This window comes from Typopeltis vanoorti, chromosome 4 (assembly GCF_054136105.1).
Source record: "Typopeltis vanoorti isolate ZY-2024b chromosome 4, IOZ_Tvanoo_1.0, whole genome shotgun sequence".
NCBI lineage: Eukaryota > Metazoa > Arthropoda > Arachnida > Uropygi > Thelyphonidae > Typopeltis > Typopeltis vanoorti.
In genome coordinates this window covers 54,001,050-54,027,889 of record NC_143552.1, presented here as the reverse complement: position 1 = coordinate 54,027,889, position 26,840 = coordinate 54,001,050, and the positions used below count along the sequence as shown (strand labels likewise).

The 26,840-nt window shown below is 36.1% G+C and overlaps 1 protein-coding gene across 3 annotated transcripts in view; it reads left to right on the top strand.

The window, feature by feature from the left end:
• LOC150107309 (transforming acidic coiled-coil-containing protein 3-like) overlaps positions 1-26,840 on the top strand; it is a 319,360-nt gene that overhangs the window by 47,602 nt on the left and 244,918 nt on the right. The window contains exon 1 of one of the 3 annotated variants that reach the window (XM_090391176.1): positions 20,372-20,498. The exons of the other annotated variants lie outside the window; for them this stretch is intronic. Coding sequence (XP_090247302.1) covers positions 20,472-20,498 — 27 coding nt within the window. The 5' untranslated portion in view covers positions 20,372-20,471. Of the gene's footprint in view, positions 1-20,371; positions 20,499-26,840 lie in introns of those variants that run through there. 3 annotated transcript variants of the gene reach the window in all.

Below are 26,840 nucleotides of genomic sequence, written 5' to 3'. Positions count from 1 at the left end.
GTTGTCAAAAGTAGGATTTTTGTGAGAAATAGTATAGAATAGTATTGAGTTTTATTTGATTAAGAAGATTATCAGTAACCCTTTTGATGGAGATAAGAACACAATCTTAAACTCTGAAGATTGTGTTCTTCAAATTTTAGTGATCTGTGTAGTAAAAGGTTCATCAAATAAGAAAAGACTGCAGTATACTATCATTAGCAGAATTGTATTAGATTTGCAATCAGGAGACGATTGCTTGCTATGTAGAAGAGAATAGGTGAAAGAGCAGACTTTGGAGCACTAGCGTTATTTGCAAAGTTTGAGGATAAGGATTCATCTGCTATCACATTAATGTACATTCTGAGAAAAATATGGCAACCCAGTTTCAGAAGATACACACACATGATGGAAGTTTTAATTAGGCTTTTGTACAATACCTTAACCAAATGCCTTAGAAATATCAAGAGCATCCATTGGAGATTCCCTGATCTTTTCCATGATGTTTTGTCCAGGGGTGACATGAGAAGATTCCCCCCCTTTTAATTGACAGTTACAGAATCTATACTGACAGTCATGTATTGGTTTGAGGGACTTCAAAGTAGTGTAGAAGTTGAGTGGTGATAGTTTTCTCTTATGATGAGTTCTTCCTCTTATGTCTCAATTTTTAAAAGAAACAGACATGTATAGATAATGTTTGTCTTAAATTTAGGTGTTGTGTCTAAGAGCTTTGTTCACTGAGAGTATGGAAGCACAAAGTCAGGAAAACTAAAGAAATTAGGGTGGATGTAGATGAGTGTGTGTGTGGAGGCACCCATGAAACGTGTGAGTGCTCAAAAAGTGCAGAATCTAGTCTCAAGCAAAAATATTGAATAGTGTGGTCAATTCAGGAAGTAAAGGTGGTGGTGGGGGGCTTAAAGGGATGCTACAGTTTCGATATAATAATGCCAGAAGTATCAGGAACAAGAGAGAGGAGTTTTTGGCATTGGTTAGTGCAATCTTGCCACACGTTATAGGCATTAGTGAGACTTGGCTTACAGCAAATGATGTACTTACAAGGATTGAATGTCATGGATTTAGACAGGGATGATGTGGAAAACATGCATCAGCAGATTAGTACAATGAGTGAAGTTGGGTAATTATTATGGGGGTAATTCAACTTCGATTGCTTAAATATGTACTTGGAGCGTGTGATGGAGTGGAGACGGGGCACAAGAGTGTTGGATCAAGTTATAGGATCAAAAGACTTGTCCATAACTAAGATGGCTACATTGCCTCCGATTGGGGAAGTGATCATGTGGTCTTGATTTGGGAGGTAGCAAAACATGTGGAAATTCCAGTTAAGAAGCGGGTATATGTGGAGCTATAAACCAAATGATTTTGATACACTTAGGAGGCAGCCTGAAGCAGTATCATTGCATAAAGATCTACAAGAGAAGGATGTTCACAGTGCATTGGGGATAGTCAAGGGGGTATCTAGTCAGGAAAACTAAAGAAATTAGGGTGTGTGTGTGTGTGTGTGTGTGTGGAGGCACCCATGAAACAAATGAGTGTGAGAGTGATCAAAAAGTGCAGAATCTAGTCTCTCAAGCAAAAATATTGAATAGTGTGGTCAATTCAGGAAGTAAAGGTGGTGGTGGTGGGGGGGGTGTCTTAAAGGGATGCTACAGTTTTGATATAATAATGCCAGAAGTATCAGGAACGAGAGAGGAGTTTTTGGCATTGAGAGTAAATCGGATAGGAGTTAGATGGAGGAGTAGTATCATTAAGCATCATCTGCAAAAAAAAAAAAAAAAATGTTGTGGAGGGTATATAAGGAGAAAGATGACCAGCTAACTCATGAACAGTACAAGGTTCAGGCAAGAAAGGTGACTAGCATGGTAAGGAAGGCAAAATCAGATTGTGAGAAGAGATCATCCAAACAGACAAAAGGAAATCCCAAATTTTTTTTTTCTTCTTTGTAATGTGTCAAGTAGCAGGAAGAATAACTATAGAGGATAACTTTAATGAGTGCAGATGTTAGAGAGGCAGATGAAATTGTTGAGCTACTGAGTTGTCATTTTGCAAGGGTATATCATCCAAGTGGAGATACCATGAGGTGACAGGGACTGATGCGAGAACAGAGGTTGATGAATTATAGAGGTATTTAGTATATTGCAGAATCTGAATTCAAATACAGCTGTGGAATTGGATGGGATATAGGCTCTTGTTTTATGAGAATGTGCAGGATGGCATTTCGTTTAACTAGACTGTTTAAGTTTCATCTCTAGCAAAGTCCCAAAATAATTCCTTTGCATAAAGCAGGATGTAAGTCTGTGGTAGCAAATTATAGACCAATTAGTATTTCAGAATTGGTGGTAAAAGTACTAGAAATGTTGGTCAAAAAGAGTTCAGGAATGGGTGGATAAGAATATGATACTCTGAGGGGCAGCATGGCTTTGGAAGGGTTGGTGATGCTTTAGTAATCTATTAACTTTTTATAATAGTGCAGTTGGATAAAGGGACTGGCTACACTATGATTCTGCTGGATTTTGCAAAAGCATTTGAATATCACATGGGACTCTGTTATGCAAACTTCAACAAATGGAGATGGATATGAAACTGGCGATATGGATAAAAGGGTAGCTGATGGACAGATATCAAAAAGTGGTATATAGAGGAGTAGAATCCAGGCAAAAGCTGGTGTACTGCAAGGTTCAGTGTTAGAACTACTACTGTTTAATTTGTACATAAATGATATAGGAAATTTGAAGGGAGATATCCAGTTGTTTGGTGCTGATGCAAAGTTGGGTAGGTATACTTAAGATGATGTAGAGCTTGTAGGATGATTTAAATATGCTGATAGTATGGGAAAAACATAGTGAATGTCAATTTAATGTGAAAAATGTATAGTTATGCATTTTGGGATATAAAGATTACAAGCTGTGTATGTCATTGAGGGAATTCTACTCTAAGAAATTGATGAAGCCAGAAAATTGTGAGTAGTAGTAAATAGTGAGTTAAAGTTTTAGAGGGGGATATTGCTAAAGTTGCCATGGTAGCCCACAGGATTACTTGGTTTTTGAAGAATATGCTAATGAGCAGAGATAAAGGAGTTATCATTCCACTTTATGAAGTCTTGATATGACCACATCTTGATTACTGTGTTCAGGTCTAGTCACCTGGATTTCTTGGGGATAAGGAAATGGTGGAGAAAACATCCAGAAGCGAGTGACCAAGATGGTGAGTGTCTGTTGAATGCTCCCTATGAGGATAGATCGAAGGTTTGTGGAATGCAAAAGTTAGTTATTAGGCAAAAAATGGGTGGATATGATAGAAAATAATAAATTTAGTTTAATCCTTTATCCCAGTGTGAGCAAACAAAGTTTGCGCCTGAAAGTATCTTCAGGACTGGGGTCAGGTAGTACAACACCGGGCAACTCGTAGCAAAGGTGGACCAAGCTAACATCACTCCTATCTCGGTGTCTCCTATAATGCAGAACACATCTCCTTGTGGATATGTTTAATGTTATGCATTAAGGGAAGGGCTACTACTCGGACTAGTTTAGACCTTTATTGAGGTCTCTTCAGGGGGAGCCAGGCCCAAACGTGGAGATACCAGGCAGAAGCAATAGCGAGGTCATCTTTACCTTATAGGAGTCTTTACCTTAATGCCTAACATTATTCATATCCGCAAGGAGATGTGTTTTGCATTATGGGAGACACTGAGATAGGAGTGATGTTAGCTTGGTCCACCTTTGCTATGAGTTGCCCGGTGTTGTTACTACCTGACCTCAGTCCTGAAGATACTTTCAGGGTGCAAACTTTGTTTGCTCACACTTGGATAAAGGATTAAACTAAATTTATTATAGTCTAACCAAGTGAAAAATAAACTTTCGATATGATAGAAACATTTAAGTTGCTTAAAGGATTTTATAGGATTGATGCAGGGGAAATGTTTCTGCACTTGGCTAGTGAGCCAGAATGAGAGGTCACCCCTGGAAGTTGGGTAAGAGTGGTAGCATTGACTAGATTTTTGCCCTTGGAGAGTGGTGAATGAATGGAATGGGTTGCTGCGTCAGTTGAGTGCTTTGTTAATGGTTTCAAGAAGAGGTATGACATGACAGATATTTTATTAATAGTTTGGGTCACTCATGATGAGTCTTAGGACTTCATGGAGGTGAACATGCAATAATGATAATAATAAAATTATTGAAAAAGGAAAAAAAGACAAGAAATGAATTTGACCTTCATAGATGATGAGAAAGCTTTGATAAAATACATGGAGAAAAATTATACATGGAGTATAATAAAAACACAAGTTATACAGTTTATATATAAACTAAAAATAGTTTATATCAAAGCTATAGCACTTCCAAACCTCGAACCTACCCTATCCCCTTTATTAGTTATATTCGAGTAAATACATTCCTGTATTTACTCGAATATAACTTGCCTTCGCATATATCTTGCACCCCTGATTTTACTTTATGAAAAGTTTAAAACTTTCAGGAATAGATAGTGAATGTTTTATGGCAGTGTCAGATATTTCAGAATTCAGTTGAAGAGAATCAGCATTTCAACTCAACACTCATTAGCTTGCCTTTGTTGCACAATCTTTTGTTAATACTGCCCCAATGAAGAAGAAAAGACTTTCCCTTCGTTGAGGGACATTCCTTTACAAAAGAATGCCAGATTTCGAGGATAAAATAATAGATTCTCATTGCTATGTGATTCAACTTGTGATGAGCAAGAACACTGTCATCACAAATAGCCAATGCTGATCAAATACGCCTCAATTTCGACATGCCATAACAGCAACAGAAAACTGTGAAAAAAAAGGTGATAATGCACACAACTCGAATTGAAAAAACAGCAATGCCCCATCACCCTGGCAATTATTTCAGATGGAAGAAAATTATCTCCTTACATAATATTCAAAAGGAAAACAATGCCGAAAGGGAAATTTACTCCTGGAGTTCATGTAAGAGTTCAAGTAAAAGGGTCAATGAACATTACAGTAGTTCAAGATTGGATTAGAATAGTTTGGGACAAATGGCCGGAGTCGTATTTCGATGTCTGGCTCTCCTCGTATGGGATAGTTCCCACAGAAACTATCCACATCTGACGAAATCACTCTGGACAGTGGAAGTAGCGATAACAAATAGGAGATTCTTGATAAGTCATACCCATTTTCAGTTTGTTTTTTTTAAATCATTGTGATCTTATGATTCTGAAATAATAAAAGGACAAGCAATAATGAAAGTGTTTGTTTTAATTTAATTACAGAAGCACTGTCATTAAAGAATCAAATATATCGCTTGAGCAGCCAGTCATGTAAATAATGTTTATAATTAAAATTTAAATGCATTCATTTTATAAATAATGTGAGCAATTATAAACAATACTGAGGATTTAATTATGAATGTCAATTTAGTTTTTTCCTGAAAAACTTTAGTTTCCAAGAATCCCCACATATATATTGCACCACGATTTTTTAACTTTAATTTTAGAAAAAAAAGGTGAGAGTTATTCGAATAAACACGGTATGAAAACCTATTTCTCCGGGATGAAATACCCAATAAAGTGTTCTTTGAACAACTCCACTATGCCCATCGGTCACTATTCACATTTTTTATTCAACATTGTCATTCTTCCACAATCATTTCTCTTCCTACTTGCCACATAGCAAAAAAAAATCCTTACAATTTTCTTTGGATCTCAGGGCCAATCTCTTCTCATATTCCAGTTTTGATTTCCTTACTGTACTAGTTGTGCTTTTGTCCTGAGTCTTGTATTCTTCTTGCATCTGCTCTCCACCCCTCTCATTATTATTATTAGAAGAGACCTCCAGGGAGTCAAGGACTCATCAAGGGAGGTCACATACTACATGCACTAGCTGTCATTCTTCTTGAATTCATTCATACTGCTTGCACTCACAATATCCAATGGCAATCCCTTCCAATCACACGCCACCCTGTAAGAGAAAAATCTAGACCTAGCCCTCTTCTTTGCGGCATTCATTCTGAGCTTCCAATGATGCCCTCTTGTCTTTTCTCCATCCTCCATAAAATGGAAAATTCAGTCAACTAAAATCCTTTGACCCTTTTACTTCTTTTAGTCTCAATCATATCACCCCTCTTTCTGTTTGCTAGTGTCCATAATTCTCAATTTGTCTTCATAATCAGTATTCCACAATCTTGATATCATGTTTAACGCTCTTCTTTTCACTCTCTCTCTCTCTCTCTCTGCTATATAAGAATCACCACGGAAACTAGGAGACCAGACCTGTGCACGGTATTCCAAGTGAGGTCTTATCAAGGACTTGTAAAGGCAAAATGACATCCTTATCTTTACATGTGAATGTTTATTTCGACATTGTAATTATCTTTTAAGTTGTATGGTATGGAAACTAAATATGAAGTCCTTTGGAAGGACACCATTAGAAGCAGTTTCAACACAATCTGTTAAAGATTTGAATTCCTGTTACGTCACCCCAATCTGAATTGAAATGATGGATTTAACACGCTAATAGAGTATTCTGATATTTAGCTGCATCAATGTAATTCCTTCCAGTGGTTAGCATGCATATAGTGTGCTTAGCTATAGTCATGTACTATTAGTTGACTGCTCTATAGTAATGCTGAAGATGGAATGATAGTAGATATTTTGGAATCAATAATTCCAAAATATATTCCAAGTAAGGTCTTTATGAAAGCACTCCAAAAACAAATTAAGCCATATATAGAACTTGCATTAGGAGAAGAACAAGCAGGTTTCAGACCAGGACAAAGCACAATTGATCAATTATTTACCTTAAGACAGCTAATAACACTAGAGTACAACCAGAGTTGCTATATAAATTTCATAGACTTTTGTCAGGCATTTGATTCAATTCATAGAAAAGAACTGTAGGAAACTATGAAAGAATTTGGAATTCCAATCAAAACTATAAGAATAATAAAGAATCTATACGAGAAATCTGAAAGTGCTGTACGAGTGGAGGACACCTTAACCAACTGGTTCCATACCGAGAGTGAAGTAAGACAGGGATGCAGTCTGTCACCAGACCTGTTCAGTCTTATACTGGAAGAAGCAACCAGTAAGGCCTTAAACAAAGAAGACGCCAGAATCAAAATATATGGGGAAAATATAACAAATTTAAAATTTGCAGACGACATTGCATTACTTGCAAGTATGGAAGAAAATCTACAACGAATTTTGTTTTATCTATATTTGGATTAAATCCAAATATAGATAAAACAAAAAATATGCAAATAGGAAAACGAAACACCAATCTTGAAATTGATAATAAGAATGTAGAGCATGTAGAAAACTCCACTTACCTTGGAGGAGTAATTGAGTACAACGGTGAAATTACAAAAGATATAAACAGACGAATCAGTCAAGCATTCCAAACTTTTGGATGACTAAATAAAATATGGAAGTCAAGCGACATCAAACGAGTAGCAAAAGTAAGAATCTGAGACAATGGTCCTCCCAATGGAAGTGAATGCTGGAATCTGAAAAAAGCTTAAGAGAAAAAATTATTAACTACTGAAATGGGTTGGCTAAGAAGATTACTTGGAGTATCTCTGCTGGATAGACTAAGAAATGAAGACATAAGGAAATGACTAAAACAAGAAATAACAATAATAGACAAAATCCAAGAAAGAAGACTGCAATCATTTGGTCGTGTGACCAGAATGGGAACAGAAAGATTACCAACTAAAGCCCTGTATACAACAATGGAAGGTAAAAGATCCAAAGGGCAGCCTAGAATTAGATGGGTAGACGGAATAAAAGAAGATCTGAAAACCAAATCGCAAGTGACACCAAACTGGACAGAATTGTTCGGACTCTCCAAGGGGAGACACAGAAGTGGAAAGAGTTCATTCAGCCTCATCATCATCCACATAGATGATGGAAGAGAGAAGAATTTTTTTTTTTTTTTTTTTTTAACTATGGATGTGTTGATTTATAAACCAAGGATTTTTGAAATTACAGGGCATGTATTTCCTGATATTTTAAAATCACCAAAGTATATCCTCAGTATAGGAATATATTTATGGGAATAAAAAATTCTATTTAATAAAGTTTTCCTCATGAAAAATAAGAATGTGTTGTTTTTATTTAAAATGCTTTAAAACTTTAACCTTCTCCCCCCCCCCATTAGTAACAAAAATTGATCGCCAGGATGGATCTGATATCATCTGTCAAGCACTTTCTGAAACAGATGCCTCATTCTATCCATTCATAAGAAAATGGGGAGGGGAAATATCACCACTGCAAAGCTAAAAAAAAATCAAATTTTTCTCATTCTCTAGAGCAGTGTTTCTCAAACTTCAGATATCTGTGTACCCCTTCTTAAATTTTCATTATTACCAAGTACCCCCCTTATCAAAATAATAATAATAAAGTATGTTTCATTGTAAATGTCTATTTTATTTGATCATGTAAACAAAAATATGATTTATTTTTAATAGAACAAAATCTATAAAGATACTATAAATTTTTAAGTTAAATAATTTATCATGAATGAGAGGGATACAATATCAACATTTTCTTGTTGCTTACAGCTTATTGTATCTGCTATATTGCTCTCTTTTGTACGCTTTATAAATCCAGTCTTTAACCAATGATCCATTCTTAAGAATTTGAAAGCTAAAAAAATTACCATATTTACTCGAATATAACTTGCATTTTTTATCCAAAAAAAAAAAAAAAAAAAAATCGTGGTGCAAGATATGTGCGGGGATTTTCGCAAACTAAAGTTTTCGGAAAAAAACTGAAAATGGGTATGACTTACCAAGAAGCTCCTATTCGCCATCACTACTTTTGGCTGCGGGAACGGTTCCTTGTGTGCATAGTCAGTCATTTACCCAAATAGTGGCATCTTCTTTCACATTATTTCAAGCAAAAATTCCCAGTAATTTAGAAGACTTGAGATACGTAATGAACAATCCTTCACAAATTACTAATGAGAAGTGAAAGCAGAGCACAAAACAGTCAGCAATGGTAGGCCACTAGAGATAGAGCAGCTATGAAGATGTGCATATGATTGGTGCAGTATTAACAAAAGATTGTGCAAGACAAAAGCAAGCCAACAATTGGGTTGGTGCTCATTTCAACAATTGAGTTGAAATGAGAGCCAATTAGTTTTAACACATTCACGACGGGGATGGTGTCAAACAAAACCATATGTTGCCAGTGCAACATATGGTTTTGCTTGAGTATACAACAGTTTCTGTAGGACGGGACATGTGATTCATTAGTTAGTGATGTTTTTATCCCAGTTGTCTGTAATTGCACTATTTGTTGAGAAATATATTACACAGCCTGCAAATGTCTCTGTACTTTATTCAGGGACATAATAAAACTAATTGTTTTTCATGCGTCTGCAGTATAGTATCTGTTGTGGAGGGCGTGTTGTTTACTGCAGGGAGCGAGTTACTATTGCCCCGATGTTCATGCCGGGGTGATAGTAATGCAATTTGAGCAGGAGAATTCATACATGATATAATTTAATATATATATATATATATATAATTTATTAAGAAATATATATGTTTAAATTAATTCTTGTTTTCTAAATAATGATTCCATGCATTAATGATGCATAGCCAAAAATTGCAATGTATCCCCTGAAGACCTTTCACGTACGCTGGGGGTTATGAATACCACACTTTGAGAAACACTGCTATAGAGGAAAACTGAACTAGAATGAATATAGGCAGGATACTCCTTTGTTCATATGACACATTCATATAGGCCTGAAGTGGCTTGGATGGTTTTCATGTATATTGGTTTCTTGAGTAGGTTTTCTGCATTCTGTAACCCTTTATTTCTATGATAATACCAATGCTAATGTACAACAGGTTTACAAACTTTTGTGGGTTAGGATTCACATTAAAAAAAAATGTTTATGGTGAATTAGTGTGTTGCAGTATCTGAAGATGGCAGACAACTGGAACTTTTTTTAGTATGTTGGAGATTTGTTTTGAAATGTCTGATATTATATGAAATTAAACTCTGTTAGCTATATACCAACTCTACTCACTACTATCAGTAATTATTTGGATAACCTTAGAATTGTATCTATTCTGTTACATTCAAGACTTCATAGTACTGAGTTCAGGGCCCCATACCTAGAAGAGATCGATTTTTGCTGCCTACCACTATCATCAGGTTTCAAAAATGTAACTTTTTTAAAAAGCACACTACTTAATAAACTGGAACCATCATTTTGTAATGGTTTTATATAAGGGATTGTGTAAAAATAATCATAATTAAATTCTGAATATTTTTACGAATTGTTTATGTTAAAATGTTGATTAGTTTTAGTTTCATAACACTCATCGTCAGCACTTGCGATGTGCCCTTTATGGAAATTGTTTTGTCAAAAGTGATATGTAAAGAAGGTAAAAAAAATTGATGTACTTACCAGATTTGATATTTGTATTACTTACAGGAATTTTATTGTAATTTAAAATAAAATATTAAGTTTTGTATTTTTATGAAGACATTCTCTCTTGTTGCTAACGGAGACAACGTGTCAGTCATTATTTATACCTAACTTCTTGCTTACCAGTTTCTTGGAGTGTACATGCTTGCCGAGAAGTTTGATGTGTGATTGACAGCTGACAAGTTCGGCATCGAAGCAGCGAGAGAATGTAAACAGGATAGCGTTCAGAAGGAATTTAGAACACAGGCCGGCAGATATTTAGATTCAGAGGAACTTGAGTTTTTTTTATGTGCCAGTTAGAGGACAATTAATAGTATATTCTGAAAAAGGAATGGTGGAACTATTTGAAAAGGGAAATATTGCTATAGGCATTTTGAAAGGAATATTGGAGGAAACGCTAATTGGAAGATTTATAGGAGATTCCGAAAAAGGGAATTGTAGAACTGTAATGGAAGAGTTAAGACTGTCAATAAGCATTTAGTGAATAAAAGAAGAATTTGCTATTTACGTTCTAAAGGAATGTTCGAGAAAACTCTGGTTAGGAAGTTTCATCTGTATTAAGGACGCCGGATCTGACTGTTATTTCTACTGAAGAAAAGAGACAGAATTAAGTCAGGAAGATTTTGTGTGCTACATGAGTGATGAAAAGGATCCTGTGTAAATGAAGAATGGAGTCATATATCTTCAGAAAAGGGCCTTGACAGAGAGAGAAATTGGCTATGAACATTTTGTCAGTTTGAAAACAAAGTGTTTAGTCTTAAGTGTAAGTTTATTTAAAAAAAGGCCTTGGATCCAATTAAATTTGTAGTTAGTTATGTAAAGTTGTTTGAAGTGTATATATATATTGTTTTTGTTTTATTAAATGTGTTTATTTTGAGTCAGTGATTATTTAGATTCCGAAAGAGTTAAGATCATTGCACCAATTAGGTGAACCCTTGTGCATATAAAAATATATAGGTACACTCGGAATTAAAAAAAATAATTGTTAGAAACAGAGATGATCTCTATGGTAGGATTAAATATTAAGATAATATCTGTGAATATCATCTATATAAAAATCCACCAATTATTAAAAACTTTTAATAATTATTTTTTGAATAATTATTATTCAAAAACTGGAACCATCATTCTGTAATGGTTTTATATAAGGGATTGCATTATGTTCACATTTATATTATTCATGTACAAACTTGTATTCTGGAGTTTATCTTATTAGTTTACATATGGTATTTATTTGCTATAGGCCTGCTGTCTCTTGTATTGTGGGAGTAATATACGAGGTCTGACACACACACACACACACACACACACACACAAAAAAGTGAGAGAGAGAGACTGGGAATGGAGAGTGGGAGGGGTGAGACAAAGAGATGGTTATAGAGCATGTTCTAACCTGTCACTGTGAAACAAGGCTCAACTCCATTGCTTTACTCAGTGCTAGTGGATGGTTGTTCAAATATAGACATTTCCTTACCCTCGGTCGGAAAATGTTGGAGTGTAAGAGTGAACAGCAAGTTAACATCAAGTTTCTTGTGAAACTGAAGAAATCCATGATGGAAACTTTTCAATTATAGACTGAGACTTACTGTGAAGAGTGCATGTCTCGTGCATGTACTTTTGAATAGCACAAACGACTTTCGGAAGGCAGAGAAAGCGTGAAAAATGATTGCCCATGCACAGCAGTTACTGATGAAAACATTATTATTATTACATAACACCTCCAGGGACTCCAAGGACTCATCGTGGGAGGGCACTCTACTCTACTTTGCTAAACACATCTCATCCTCTCTACTACTACTTAATTCCCCACTACGACACTACTACCATGAATGCCATCTATCAGCCATCATCATTACCACCAACAACAGCATTTTTTGTCTGTAAATTGCATGTTCTGAAACCAGATTTGTCTGTACATTAAAAAAGTGCGAGATGTGATTCGAAAAAGACAGAAGGTTGGGTGTTCGAGCTGTAGCTGAGAAAGTTTATTTGAATAGGGAAAGTGTTCGATGCATTTTAACGGAAGAATTGAACATGAAAAAGGTTTGTGCAAAAATGATTCCAAAAATGTCAGATCAACAAAAAGAACGTCACAAGGAACTGTGTTTAGATCTTTTGCAATGCATTAAGGATGAACCAGATTTATTGAAATTGGTAATTACTTGTGATGAAACTTGGATATTTACATATGATCTGGAAAGCAAGCGACAGTCAATGCAGTGGAAGTCAGCAACATCGCCAAGACCAAGAAAAGCACACATGAGTCGTTCGAAATTAAAGGCCATGTTGATGTTTTCTTCAATATTTAGGGAAGAGTGGGTTCCAAGTGGCCAGACAGTAAATCAGCAGTATTACCTTGAAGTCTTGATGAAATTTTGTGAACACATGAGAAGGAAACGACCAGAATTATGGAGAAACAGTTGGATTTTGTGCCAAAACAACATGCCAGCCCACAATGCTTTGTTTGTAAAGCAGTTTTTAGCTAATCACAACATCACTGTGCTTGAGCACCCACCCTATTTGCCAAACCTGGCTCCCTGCAACTACTACCTCTTCCCAAAGATCGAGTCAGTGCTCAAAGGAAACCATTTTTTTGTCAGTAGAAGATGTGAAAGCAAAAACGATGGTGACCCTCAACAGCCTTTCAGAAAATAATCTGCAGAATTGCTTTGAAAGTTTGCAGCGTCGTGTGCAGTTGTGTCAACTAAGAAGGGAACTATTTTGAAGGAGATCATAGTTCATTTTCTCAATTTGTTAAATAAAAAAGAGATATGGGCACAGTCGTTTTTTTTTCTGTGTCGGACCTAGTGTGTGTGTGTGTGTGTATGTATTCTACATGACCATGCCCATTTTCTCTTAAAACAAATGAATTTGAACCTATTTTCTCCTTTTTGAATTATTTCGATGTAACAAGCGTAAAATGTAGGCTACATTGGTGATAAAAGCCAATTTTAAATTTATATTGGATTGGCAAATAAGTTCATTCGGTTTTTCAGATTGGAATGAAACACATTTTATTTAATATATATAATACATACTAGTTGGTTATATATTGGACCTCTTTATCAATGACCTCTTGCCATCTGTCCACCAACTTCATTATGCCGCGTCCATAAAACTCCTGAGGTTTACTGGCGAGGAACAGATCCAGGTGTCTTTTGACAGCCTCCTCATTAGCAAAGGTTTTCCATTCAGAGAATTCTGCAACGATCGGAATAAGTGGTAATTGGAAGGTGCCAGGTCCGGTGAATACGGAGGATGCGTCAAAACGTCCCAGCCAAGACGTAACAATTTACTCCAGGTTGTTAACGATGTGTGGGGTCTGACGTTGTCGCGGTGAAAGACCACTCCTTTCCGATTTGTCAATTCAGGACATTTTGTGCTATTGACCAGTCACGTTAACTGTGAGCAATAGACAGTTGAATCAATTGTTCTGCCTGACGGTAACACCTCTTAGTGGACAACACCTTTATAATCCCACCACACAGAAAGCATGATCTTCTTTGGGTGCAATCCTGCTTTCGAGGTTGTTTGCAGCGGTTCGCTCTTGTGCCTCCATGATCTTTTTACATACCACGCTATTGTACACGACCCATTTTTCATCTCTCATAATCATCCGCTTCAAAAATGTGTCGTTTTCTTGGCGATGTCATAGCGAATTACAGATTGATATGTGAGCAGTCATATTAGCCTCAGTCAATTCATGCGGCACTCAAACATTGTTTTGAAACATATCCCAACTTGTGCAAATGGTTTTCAATGTTTGTATGGGAAATGTTCAGTACTGCAGCAATCTCCCACACTGTTTGTGATGGATTTTTGTCAACGATATCCTTCACAACACTCGAATCAACCACAACTGGCTCAAGGCGCATCACTGATGTCAAAATCTCCACAATGGAATTTGGCAAATCACTTTTGACATACGTGTTCTGTTAAGGCACCATCCCTATATATGCTGCATATTTTTTATGGGCCTCTGCAGCTCGTTTGCTTTTTTTTAAATAAAAAAGCAAAATATGCTGGTAATGTACGTTATTTCCTTCCATTTCTAAAAATATGTTACACAAATGCAACTGATGTAGGCTGAATGAAAATTCAGTGAAAGGTTATGTGAAATGTCTCCTTTCAACTGCGCAATAGCATTGTGTTGTGCGGTAGCAAAACAATTGCGACAGGCGAAGCGGCTTAAACTTGTACTAACTCATAAACCGTATGAACTTATTTGCCAACCCAATATTTGGCAAGAGGATTTAACTAAACTGAAAAAAACAGCCATAAAGTTTATCTTATAATATGATGCAGTTATAATTTTCATTTTTCATATTTTTATTTCTGGTTTTGTTAACTTTTTGGCATGTAATTTTGATTCTTGTTGGCATTTACAATTTACAATTTTTGAATTTACAATTTTTGTATCCTGCAGATAACTTCACATGTCACTCTAGCTGAATTTTTTTTTCTCCATTGAATAGTATTGTATAGTTGAGTTTGCAGTTCACCTCCAAAATCTGCATGACTTTAATTCTTTTTAAACGTACATATTTTTCTTTTCAATATGTATTCATTTTTATCCTGATTAAATAATCACAGAGAATGATTAGAACCTGAAAAGTGGTTAATAAATGGACAGAGCTGTGGATAAATCTGGGTTAAAAATAACCCAGAGGCTGACTAAAACAAAAAACTGAAACAATGATCACAGAAAAAGCTCTGCATAAAAACCTATACATAAGCTTTATAGCCAACCCCACTGAAGAAGTAGACAATTTATATATCTCAGAAGTTTATCATTCATGATGGAAAATAGCTGGCCTGATTGACCGAGCAGTTAGCATATCTGCTCTTCAACAAAAAAAAAAAAAAAAGCTGTGTGTTCGAATCCTGCTGTGTGCATGGATGTTTGTGATTGTCTGTGAAAATACTAGTTGTGGTGGTGGTGGTGGGTGGTAGTTGCAGTTCATTATAGTTGGTGGATTGAGTGGTGAAGACAGAGCTGTAGAGTAGGTGCCCTTCCTCGATGAGCCTTTGGGCTCCCTGGAGAGATCACAAATAAAAAAAGAAATCCGAAGAAATAAAGAATACAAATAGCTAAACACAGCCTTTCTTAACATAAAACAAATAGTAAAAGAACAGTGAATATAAAATGCAGGAATGACTGACTTGATATATAATTTTGCATTAAGGTACACCTTAGAAATGGAAGGTTGGAAAAGAAACTAAAAAATAATGACTGTGGAGATGTGATTACTAAGAAGAATGATTTTGGCTGGATAGAAAAGGTTAGAAAACAAGGAGGAGCAAATCAAAAAAGATTACTGAATGAGATTGGGAAGAGTAAAATGAAATCCATAAGATTTCATTTTACTCTTCATACTGTGATGATCATAGCATTCAGTCCTCTAAGAGGACTGACTGCTATGATCATCACAGGAGAAATACAGGGAATAAGTCTGACCAAGACATCACTGTATAAAGGACATAGAACATTCAACAGCCATCCATATCTTTAGAGATGCACAAGATAGGAATAGTTGAGAAACTGTCCACCAACCTCAGAATCGGAGACTGTACCTGACTGATGAATAAATAAAAGTATATGATGATCGCTTCCTATTTCAGATTCCCCTGCATATAACAGGGGAATCTGAAATCCTGAACCTGAAATCCTGAAATTTCCTGAACCAGAAAGAAGATATCACTATTATCAATGACAATATTGTCACTGTTTTTTCCTTGTGTCTTCTCTCCATGTGAATTTGTCCACATTTTTTTGTTGGAACAGGAGTCCATGTCCTGAACAGAAATCTAACAGGTACTCGCTGTTGTTATTACCTTGCCCTTTTTTCTCCCTAAACATTTTTATATTCCTAGGATTCATTTTCTACCCATCTATTTAGATCTCCACCATAGCTTTTCTATGACATGTTCATACATTCATGAGTTCACAGTGGTAGTACCACTACTGCCACTATTGTGAAGTGACCCTTGCTTAGAAGCCCTAACTAAGTTTAAATAGAAGCAAAATAATCCAAGAATCACTCAAAATCAAGAGATCACCAAGTACAGATGTAAATAATTATGCAGATGTGCACACAGGAAGTGCCATCTGTGGCAGTTCAGTGAGCTTCTCAGGTGATTATGGGAATTTCCACTCTACTTGTAATTTTTTCAGGACTAAAGAACGTGTTGACTGTTGCTGGAATAATCAATGTTGCTGGAAAAAATCAGTGGTGTACCTGAAGTGTGTGTCATTCTCACACACACACAGCTGTTTCAGAACCTATAGCATATTGATGCTATTGTAGGTTGAGTTGATCTTTTCGAAGAGCTGGAACTTGTTTCTGGGTTAACAGTTGGAATGTAAACATGTTTTTTTGGCTGTTACAAGCTTCTAATAAGCAGGTGGCAGGTGCTATTCCAGGCTTCAAAACATATTTACCCACCTAATATCTTAATGCATACAGATGTGTGATCTCTCCTCTGAGGTAGCACCTTAATCATCTCTCATTCTGATGATCTTGGGTCTGCTAATAGGCCTACTATTAAGTTGCAGCTAGATGATTTGTTTGCTATAAGCTAACCAGATTTTACTAGATTTCTTCATACACTCCAGTTGTGATGTTGTAAACATCACTCCATCAGATTAGATAGCAGTGTATAGTTAAGTTTGCATTATGGTGTAATTGAAAGTGAACTATGTGTAAGTGCTGATTTTTTGAGAGTAATATTAGTGTTGTATCACACATGTACCTTTGTCCCTTTCTATTCAGATAGAGAAGCACTACAAATTATGTGCATTCTAATTTGACCATGTCAAGAAGAATAGTCAGGTCTGTTTTTTTCTAGTTCTCTCAATGTTTTTTTTTTCTTTTAATCATATGCATCTAAAATTATGGTTTGCTATATATTTGGTAATCTATTATTATTATTATAATACATACACATCCATGGTGTCCAAAGACACATTGCAGGAGACCAAAACTATCCTCACAATATCTGTTATACCTTTCCTTTGAACTCATTGACAGACATACTCATAGCTGAGTCAGGCAATGCATTCCAGTCGTTCACCAATCTCTAACCAAAAGAAATCTAGTCCTTGTTCCCTTGTTAACCAAACCCTTATTTAATTTCCAGGGATGATCTCTTGTTCTTCCACCACTAACCAACTGCTAAACTATTTCCCCTGCATTAATCCTATAAAATCCTTTTAGTAACTTAAATGTTTCTATCATATTGCCTCTTCTCTGCCTATCAACAAACTTCTGCAAACTCTCAGTCTATCAATGTAGGGTGCATTCCTCATACTACTCCCCAACTTGGTCACTGGCCTATGAATCTTTTCTACCACTTTCTCATCTCCAGGTAATCAAGGAGACCAGACCTCCACCTTAGACACCTTAGCAGTGTGCCCTCTGAACTTAAACTCTATCCACCTATCCCAAGTCCCTAGCCATCTTGCACTAGACTAAACATGCTTTTTGAAACCACTTCAGGTTGTCCATAAGTAGTGGAGCAGTGTTGCTTTGTGCAATGAACATCATTCCTTACTTGCACAAGCATCCATCCATACTAGAATGAGATTTGAATCTATAGTCTATTGGTGTTAAACTGATCAAGTGTGAAATATATTAAGATCGTGAGTTGTTTATGATTCCCACTCATGAAAGATTGTAAACTTATAGTTAAGGTACGTCTGTTATATTTGGATAGCACATATTCTTGGTGCTGTTTTAAACTACATTAAGAGTTTTCATAGTTCATGATTTTTTTTTCACATTAATGATCATAGAAGGGAATAATTACCTGATCCAGTCAGAAGCCTTATAAAATTAATACACTTCTTCTTCAGCTTTTCTCACTTAAGTAGGGTCGCTGTTTGTGGTGAGTCTCCTCCACAACCACCTCCTGTCTTGGGCTGTAGACACATCCAAGTTCTTCATCCTCAAGTCCTCCTCCACCCTCTCCCTCCATCTCTTCTTTGGCCGTCCATGCTTCCTCTTCCCCTGCACATCCATCTGCATGATCTTTCTTCCCACACACTATTCCTCCCTCCTCATCACATGACCAAACCATCTCAAGCTTGCCTCCTGTATCTTTGCTCCTAAGTTGGTAACTTTCACCGTTCCCCTTACATAGTCATTTCTTGGACGATCCTTTCTAGTCACGCTGCACATCCACCTAAGCATTCTCATCTCTGCTACCTCCATCCTGCTGATATTTTTCCTCAGGGGCACAGTTTCCATAGGATATGTCACTACTGTCCTGTAGATTTTGCCTTTTAGATTGATTGGCACCCTCTTATCGCATAGCACTCCAGCCATCTCTCTCCAGTTCCTCCATCCTGCTTGTATCCTGCATCTCACTTACTTCTCACCTTCACCATCCTCTTTCATTGTTGAACCTAAGTATCTAAAGTCACTGACCTTTCTGATGACATTTCCTTCCAGCTCCAGATCTGTCTCCTGGCTGCCATTCACTTTGCAATACATCTACTCTCTGTCTTCTGCTCAGTCTCATACCTCACTCTTCCAGTACTTTCCTCCAACTTTCCAGTTTAGCTGCCACTTCTCTTGATTCTGCACACGCATGATGTCATCTGCATATAACATAGTCCAAGGCGTGTCTTTTCTCACCTCCTCCATCACAATATTAAACAGGAACGGACTTAATGCTGACCCTTGATGTAAACCAATTGTCACTGGAAAACTTTCTGTCTATCCCAAGCAGGTTCGAACATTTGTCTTGTCATTTCGGTACTTCTCCTGCACCTACCTGACATTTCTTCGGTACCCTCTTCTTCCTGAGACACCTCCAGACTTCTTGCCTTGGCACTCTATCATACGCTTTCTCTAGATCAATAAATACCAGATGTAGCTCTCGTTGCTTCTCTCGAAACTTTTCCATCTGTCGTAACCCAAAAATAGCATCTGTCGTCGATCGGCCAGGCATGAAGCCAAATTGCTCCTTTGCAATCTCCACCTCCTTTCTCAGTCTTCCATCAAGAACCCTCATCAGGATTTTCATTGTGTGGTACATCAACTTGATTCCTGTGTAATTCTTACTGTCTTGTGCATCCCCTTTACTCCTGTAGATGGGGACAACAGTACTTTCTCTCCATTCCTTGGGTATATTTTCCTGTTGACAAAATTTTATTAACACGTCAATTCCCTCTTCCCCCAGTGCCTTCCATGCCTCCACTGGGATCCTGTCAGGGCCCACCGATTTTCTGCTTACTTCCCAGAGGGAGTAAGCAGAACTCTCCTCCACTTCCTGGAAAACGGATTTAGCCGTCGTCTGGGTTGAATTCAGGACTGGCTACGGTTTTAAGACGGCATCTGCCTTGAAATTGTAGGCAGATGCTGTCATGGTGTGATCCTAAACTCTAACACTTGAATTGCTGTTTGAAATGGTGAATTCTTCGGTTATTTTTTCGGAGTTGCATGGTTAAAAAGTTAAACTGCGTTTCCTGGACAAAAGCTTCTTGCCAGCACCAGTGATTATCTTCTAGTAGTCTAGCGCTATGGTAGCGGAAGTGTTATTACACACACACACACACACACAGAGGAATGCCTATTACGGAAATTTGTTTTTAAATGTATATTACTTTCTATATATTTTATTTCGAAGGTTCCAAGCAGGTTCTTTAATTTATCTGTTACATTATTTCAAAAAGCATCTTGCATTGTAATTGTTTGCCGTCCCCTTCAGTAACATTGTGAAATTAAAAATTACATTCTTTACAGCATTTATATTCATATCTGAAAATGTGTTTGTAAGGCGCCCGAGAGGTGCAGTGTGTGTTCATTGCTCATAACTTATAAAATGTTAGAAATAAACCTTGCTGCCACATTTGGTAGTACGGAGGACGTAAGGGAGGAGTCGGCTTTGATATGTAATCTGTAGGTGTTCGTTTACCGTCAGACAGCGCTGTTGTCGGTTACTAAGGAACGGAATACTGTAGTGGAGTATACCGCTCAGTTATACATCTGCTGGTTTTTAAATAGTAAGACTGCTTTACCATTCAATTTATTAGGCATGACCTAGCATGAGGTTGGATAATTCTTCAAATCAGGTAAGTTCATACTTTTATTCTATTGATTTTATTATTTCGTTGCCCGTGTGCCGCTTGTCTCTTTGGCAGTAGTATGCAGATACAATGTTTGTAGCTGATCTCAGTTTGCATTAAATCGATTCATATGTGTATTTTAGACTTCTGAAAACATTACGCTCGTATTTTTCATGAGGTACAGACATTTCACCAAAATCTTGTAAATTAACAAAGCTCATCTTATAGATAAAAGCATGTGGTAGGTGCACGCACGTGGGTGGTTTATATACGCCTTCACACCACTTCCATAGAAACCATAGCTGAATATATCTTGTATGTGTGTGTTGTCTAGCTTATTCCTTATTATTATTGGAGAAAAGATTGAAATATCATAGTGCATACTTCTTTTAGGTGCTATCTACAGTTTATTGATAATCACTTTTAATTTTATATAATTAACCTTAATGATAGCTTTGCCTTCCATTTCAATAATGGAAGTATAAATATCTGTTTTTAATCAGGTAAATTAGTTATTTCAGCTTGCGACATTTCACGTGGTTTAGAACAACTATCAAGCACAGAAGTTCTGAACTTTGGGTTTATATTTTATAGATAGATAGATATATACAGAAAAAAATGTTATTGAAATTGCACATAATCATGAACTAGTTATGTATATGGTTGTTAACCAACAATTATTCATTTAGGAATTTATAGTGTCAGGATTTGTCAGTTATATTCTAAATTTAATGTGTTGCAGTAGGTTGTAGAAGAAACTTGCTGTTTTATGGAAACTCATTTTGAAGTAGTAGTATTACTTTTAATGCTTTCTGAAAATTTGTTATTCGGGAAATTTTCATTTGAGTTGTTTTTATTGCAGGAAATATTTATGCATATAAGTTGAAACACATCTACATGAAGTTTCTGTTAACTTTATTATATCAGAAAGGATGTGTAAAGAAATTGTGCTCACCACCTTTATAAATACATAAAAGCAGCTAAATGATAGGATTTATTCTAAACTTTGTGAAGTTACCCCCCCCCCCCAACCAATTCAAAATCCAGATTGAATGGTTAGCATACCAATTCTTCAACTGACAGGCTGCAGGTTTCAAATTCTGCTGTGGGCATGGAGATTTGTAATTGTCTTTAGGTGTGAGATGAATTTGCCTAATGTTGAAGGCCTCAAATGGCTTGAAAAAGTTACATGTTTGGTCTCTAGAGTGGACTTTTTCTGGTTATATATAAATAGATAAATAATAAAAAATAAAAATAAAAAATTGAGAAAATAGGAAAAAAATCCTTTGTCCACCCACAGTACCAAATTATATGTAGATTTATAACTTTTTGTGGTGTGAATCACATGAAAAGGAAAATCTAATTCCTTTTATTCCCTATTCGGAGGGTCAGTTTAGTCCTTCCTGACTTTAGGAGATAGAGAGAGCAGTTCAATCTCCAATAGTAGGCAATCAAAGATAGCTCATCCAAGACCATCACTAATTATAAACTGCATATTGTGAAGAAAGGCAGATGATGTCTCCATCTTGTGGTCTCTAATGCAATATATTAATGTCTGAAATACTGTAGGTTCTGCAGTTGATTTGGGAACAGGAAAAAAGTTAAAAAAATTTAAAACAAATAATATAAAGAACTAAAAAGTAAGAGAACATATAAGAAGGCATCATCTGTACAGAATGAAATTTTTTAAAGATTGTATTTGGATCTTTACAACTTGCATATAATGATTCCGTTGGCATATACATTTTTAGGAAGTGTTTCTTTAGTAGAACAATAAATGCACAAGAAAAATGTTTAATGATAATTATCTTAAAATAGATCAGATATTTTACTCTGGAAATGGTAGACTTCATCAGTGAAATAAAGTAGATTTGAAGGTAAACACACAATTCATTGGTAGTCACTTATTTTCAGACCAAAGCTAAGTATCATTAGATTTTTTGACCAAAATGTAATTACTGATAACTGACACTGGGTTTAATAGGTTGTGATAATATAATAGATAGTAAAACCAACTAGATTTGCCACATATGCTAGTGGCTTCTTCTGGGTTAAGAAGAACAAAAAAAATATAAGCAATAAACATGAACCATTACATAACTAAATTTGAAAATGTAGGAACTACTACATAAAAGTGAGAAAAAAATCTCATGGAAGCTGGCATAGGTTAATAATGGTTCAGTAGCTATGCATGATTGTTGGCAAAAAGTTAGTCTGATGCATGGAAAGATTTAATAAGTGACACCAAATATCACATAAGATCATTCTCTGTTTTCTCTTGAATATGCCTTGTGATTTAATAACCATCATAGAATCTTTGATGTTGCAAGCACTGAAGTTGTCTTCTATGTAAGGCATGGAGCTCTTGTGCCATTCGATATTGTGGTGAGTATGGGAGAAATGGACAGCTAGTCCTGAGTTGTCTTCTCTGTTGTTAGACAAAAGGAGTATATTGGAGACATTAATACAAAGAAGACAGCTCAGGCCTAGCTGTCCACTTCTCCCACATTCACCACAATATTGAAATGGGACAAGAGCTCCATATGCCATACATAGAAGACAACTCAAATGCCTGCAATGTCAAAGACTCTACAGTGGTTATCTACTTACAGAGCACACTCAACAGAAACCAGGGAATGATTTTATGTGATATTTGGAAGTTGCTTATTAGATCTTTCCACATGTCAGACTTTAACTTGTCTGTCAACTATCATGCATACCGATTGAACAATGACTGACCCATGCTAGCTTCCATACTTAATGTTTTTTGTTCAGTTTTAGTTCATGTTTACTGGTTATTGCATTTTTTTTGTTCTTCCTAACCCAGAAGAAGCCACTAGCATATGTGGCAAAACTTGTCAGTTATCATTTATCACAAGATTTAAGAATTCTTTCAATAAATTTTAATCATATTTTAAAATCAAAATTTTTTTGAATTAATGCTTATGGCTATTTTGCCTATTTTCATTGTATTATGTCATTGGCTTTTTTACTCCATTTCGATTAAAACATTGATATGTATTTAAAAACTTATATTAAAAGAAAAATAATATAAAACGAATCTTTGTAGAATCCTTAAGATTAACTTTTTATGGAATGGCATCAGAAATATATTGATAAGAAGTATATAGAACTGAACTTTAAGCCATTAAAATGAACTATAAACTGTTTTAGGACTTCATTTGAATAAATATATTAAACTTTTTCCAAAAAAGGGCGGGATAAAAATATATGGAGGCTAAATATGCAGACATTAAAGATACACAAACTAAAAATTGAAAAATGCATATACTGATTTCATAATGGTCTCATGTCAAGGATGAACTACAAAATTTGAAAAAGAAGAATGATGATAAATAATAAAGATAACAATGGGAGTACAGGGTATGGGCTGTTTTGACTAAGTGTTGTCTTAAGAGCTCAATGTAATGTATTTATTCAAATGATAGTCCTAAAATGGTTTATAGTTTGTTATTCATAGTTCATTTTAATGGTTTCAGGGTAAAAATTTCAGTAGGGTAGAAATCTTGCACAACAGTCTTGACAAGAGACCACAAGATTCAACTACCATTTGAACAGGAGGTAAGCATTTCATTGGCCCTTACAAAGGCTGCTTTAGAGCTGTTGATTTTTGTAGTTAAGGCTGAAATGTGAGTGAGTGAAAGGCTTATTTTAACTCAAGCCATTGAGTGTATACTTGCATTTTTAGCTTGGACTGCTTTGGCACATTTGTTGGAAAACCAGGGCCTGGATAATTAATGGTTGGGGTTTTAAAGGCATTCATCCTATTAAGATTAATTTCTGTGTTATTAGAGCAACTGCTAAGATCAGGAGAAGGAAGGCAATAATCGCATCATAGAAAAGAGACAAATTCTTAGTCATACCCCAGTTGGCATCATTGTAGTGCCATAGGATACAAGGCTGTGGGTGGCTAGGAGCTGTAGAAAAATATTGACATCTGGAATTTTAGTAGGTAGAATAACAATTTACATTAGATCATTACAAGAAAAAAAAATTCAGCTTCTCTTCCAGCTTGGTCTGTCAAGTTAGAGGAGAGTCATTCAAATTTGTGGATGATTAGACCATGTCATCAACTTTCAGAGATAGATAATGAGATCATTATAGTCATAATTAGGAGAGAGTGATAGACAGCAAGTGAAGACAAAAATGAGGTAAGGAAATCTTGAGCCAGAGCAGATATGGAGATTCAGGTCTGGTAACTTTTTTGCATGGGATATCTGACCTGATAAAAGTTCTTGTTTTTCTCTCCATGCAGAAGGCATTATTCATGTGTGCTCTTGAAAGATTAGGTGAGCTATAGTTGTAGATGCCAGTTGAAGTTCAGTGATAACAGATATGACGTCTGTAAGTGGTGGTGCATATTGTTCATGTTAGCCCCTGTATGTTGGTAGTGTCTGTGGAAGTATTTTTATGTGGTGTTTCGTTTCAGGGTGTATTTTTATTGTTTTTGTGCAAATTTTGTTGTATTTTTGATATTTTTTGAATTTTCTTGGTTGTTTCTTGTAGGAGATTTTTTAACTGTAGTAATATTAATTTTTTTATGCCATTTTTCGTGTTATGTTGAAAAATGTATAGAGTAGGGCTGAATTACTTGTGAACATAACTTTTGCACAGGGAGTGCCAAGACTCCAATCCGAGTATGATCTAGACATTTAAAAATGAATGGTTAGTGTGAGTAATAGCAAACAAATGACAAAATCTGTATAGTGTATTCTTGCCGTGATGGGAGGAGTCTTTAAATGAGCTTTTTCAGTTGAAGGTGATTTAGGTGATCTCATACAGAGGTAGGAGAGTTTTTTCTTCTGGAAACTCAGGATTTTCATTCCACATACAGGCAAATTGGCCATGAGAACACATGCAAGTTAAACAAAAATATTGTTGGTGGTTGATGGCATGGTATATTGATAGTAGTAGTAGGTGGAGGATTAAGTAGGGAAGATGATGAGTTGCATATAGTGGAGTAGAGTGTCCTTGGAAGTTTCACATAATAATAAAAAAATCAGCTAATACCTTTTATTCCATTATAGGGAGTAGGCGAGGCTGTTTTAGACTGAGTGGGCAGTTCATTCTCCACTGGTAGCCAATCAGATTTAGCTGGCCCAAGGCCATCACTAATTAAGCAGCATGCAGTGAAGATACAGCTAACAAGTGCTGCCATCTTGTGATTGCTAACACTAACACAATATTTTTAATGTCTATAAAATAGCATGGCTTCTACAGTCAATTTTCTTGAGTTTACAGGTCGAAAAACCAGAGTTCTCAGTTGTGTTAGTCATGGTTTTTCTTTAAATCTATGTTACTATTATCCCCTTTTGTGCCAACTAAGAATGAGATCTTCAGTCTATCTCTCTGGGGCCATCTCCTTTTCGAACTCTGACAAATTTGTTTGTTTCAGCTGCACCAGTCAGAGTCCTAGGACAGAAGAATTCTTAGAGAAACTTTCCCAGAGTTCTAACAGCTATCAAAATTCGTTAAATATATATAATATCTGTAGAGAACTCAGTTTGCAGTCATGGCCCTATCCTTTCTAATTATTCTATACCTTCCCCTTATGCATAGGTTCAAACTTTTATGAGGGGATAAATTAGTAACTCAGGCTTACATAGTAAAACATGTTTATTAAAGATCTAATGAGTTTATAATTAGGTTTAAACATATCAAAAACTTATCACAATACCTATACTAAATCAACTGACAATCGTAAATGAAACTCTAGTTAATGAACATATAACTCATATCCTCTGGTCAATTAAAACACACTTAGCATGGGAAAATACAAGTTTACAATTTTAACTTCAAATGCTAACACAGACCCCACCACATTAATTAGGTTTCACACAAGAATGTAAGTCCTCCGATTATCAGTCCAATGGAGCTAACAAGTTACAATGCATATAAGTCATTCAAAAAGTTCTCTAGGCAATCGTCCATTTTTCTTCCAACTAGAAATTGGTCCACCCTTTTTCTCTAATGCTAATTGTTAATAAAATAAGAAAATTCTTTACATTACCACCGCCGCAGAGGTTACTGTGTCCCCTTCGTCTGTCCTTTACTGTTGGATACTTGACTGCTTCAGTGGGTTCAGTTGCGTCCACGTGGAGGTCACTTCGTTCATCACGTACAACATCTGCATTCTGCTGGGCAAACGCTCATCTCGCTGGTCACTATCGTTAGACTGCCTGTCTCCCTGGAGGAACTTTCCATTGTCTCATTCTGGTAGCACTTCTACCAATGGCCCGAGTCGGTGGACGCCGTCATTTCGCATACAGCTCGTCCGATACTCACCGTCAGCAACTGGGAGAAATTTGCCATCAGATGCCATAGAAT